Source organism: Seriola lalandi, unplaced genomic scaffold (assembly GCF_002814215.2).
Source record: "Seriola lalandi dorsalis isolate HSWRI2012SDOR001 ecotype SW California unplaced genomic scaffold, Sedor1 jcf7180002053594, whole genome shotgun sequence".
Classification (NCBI taxonomy): domain Eukaryota; kingdom Metazoa; phylum Chordata; class Actinopteri; order Carangiformes; family Carangidae; genus Seriola; species Seriola lalandi.
This window is the reverse complement of record NW_019524147.1, coordinates 4,206-6,003: the sequence shown is the minus strand read 5'-3', so window position 1 is coordinate 6,003 and position 1,798 is coordinate 4,206. Positions and strand designations below refer to the sequence as shown.

At 38.7% G+C, this 1,798-nt stretch overlaps 1 protein-coding gene across 2 annotated transcripts in view; it reads right to left on the bottom strand.

The window, feature by feature from the left end:
• The window catches only part of LOC111651358 (myosin light chain 5-like), a 4,307-nt gene that overhangs the window by 1,227 nt on the left and 1,282 nt on the right, over positions 1-1,798 (bottom strand). The window contains exons 2-4 of one of the 2 annotated variants that reach the window (XM_023401345.2): positions 1,342-1,449; positions 1,194-1,269; positions 994-1,098 (exon numbers count right to left, since the gene is read on the bottom strand). In XM_023401345.2, coding sequence (XP_023257113.1) covers positions 994-1,098; positions 1,194-1,269; positions 1,342-1,449 — 289 coding nt within the window. Of the gene's footprint in view, positions 1-993; positions 1,099-1,193; positions 1,270-1,341; positions 1,471-1,798 lie in introns of those variants that run through there. The other variant, XM_087172689.1, reaches the window with a different exon arrangement.

Here is a 1,798-nt window from a genome sequence, read left to right as displayed (position 1 = left end):
CCTGTTGTTACTAGAGCTGCAGAGAGAAGCCTGAGAGAGGAGATGTAAAACTACACTGAGATGGTTTTTATATCTTCTGATGGATCAACACTTCTAATAAAACACAGAAGAAGAGGAAAATTGTAGGTGTTTTTTTTAGGTGAGATGAAATAAATTCAGTCTTTTAAAATAATAAAGCTGAGACTGGAAGATTAGGGCTCAAAAATTAGCATAAATTATCATAATAAATGTGTTTTTTCTGATTCTCTCTCCTGTTAACGAGGTTTTGAGCCTCAGATTGAAATTAACCAGTTTACAGGACAAAGTCAAACTAACGAGTACTGCTGAGTAATACTCTGCTGAGTAATACTCTGTAGTACTGAGTAATACTCTGTAGTACTGTATATTACTCTGTAGTACTGAGTGATACTCTGTAGTACTATATATTACTCTGTAGTACTGAGTAATACTCTGTAGTACTGAGTGATACTCTGTAGTACTGTATAATACTCTGTAGTACTGAGTAATACTCTGTAGTACTGTATATTACTCTGTAGTACTGAGTGATACTCTGTAGTACTGAGTATTACTCTGTAGTACTGTATATTACTCTGTAGTACTGAGTAATACTCTGTAGTACTGTATAATACTCTGTAGTACTGAGTGATACTCTGTAGTACTGTATAATACTCTGTAGTACTGAGTGATACTCTGTAGTACTGTATAATACTCTGTAGTACTGAGTGATACTCTGTAGTACTGAGTGATACTCTGTAGTACTGTATAATACTCTGTAGTACTGTATAATACTCTGTAGTACTGTATATTACTCTGTAGTACTGTATAATACTCTGTAGTACTGTATAATACTCTGTAGTACTGTATAATACTCTGTAGTACTGTATAATACTCTGTAGTACTGAGTATTACTCTGTAGTACTGTATAATACTCTGTAGTACTGAGTGATACTCTGTAGTACTGTATAATACTCTGTAGTACTGAGTGATACTGACCGTGCAGCTTTTCTCCAAACAGGTTGAGGAACATGGTGAAGTTGATGGGACCAGTCGCTTCCTTCAACATGTCTTCCAGCTCGTTGTCCTTCACGTTGAGTTTACCTGAGGAGGCAGAACACCTGTCTGATACACCTGTCTGATACACCTGTCTGATACACCTGCTGCTTCATGTGTTCATCTGGATCAGAGCTACAAACCCAAAGAGGCGTACGTGTCCTTCAGGTCTTCCTTATCGATGAAGCCGTCCCGGTTCTGGTCGATCAGTGTGAAGGCCTACGTCAGAGAGAGGAGGGGGGTGAGTACAGAATAAACACCTGTCAGGTGACGGCGTACAGGTGAGTTTACCTCTTTGAACTCTTGGATCTGGGTTTGTTCAAACATGGAGAAAACATTGGAAGAGGCTCTCTGAGCTCTTTTAGCTCCGCCCTCCTTCTTCTTTGTCTTCCTGCTCGCCTGAAAAACACATGACGTCATATATACGTCACTTTATCATATATATCTATAGATATATATATGTGTGTGTGTGTGTGTGTGTGTGTGTGTGTGTGTGTGTGTGTGTGTGTTCTGATGAAGTCAAAATATTCATTTCTAATTTCTGAGACTGATCTTGTGATTATTTCCTGTAATGATCAGATCATTGTTGTGGCTAAACCTGATCACAAACTGATCACAACCTGATCACAACCTGATCACAAACTGATCACAAACTGATCACAACCTGATCACAACCTGATCACAAACTGATCACAACCTGATCACAACCTGATCACAAACTGATCACAACCTGATCACAACCTGATCA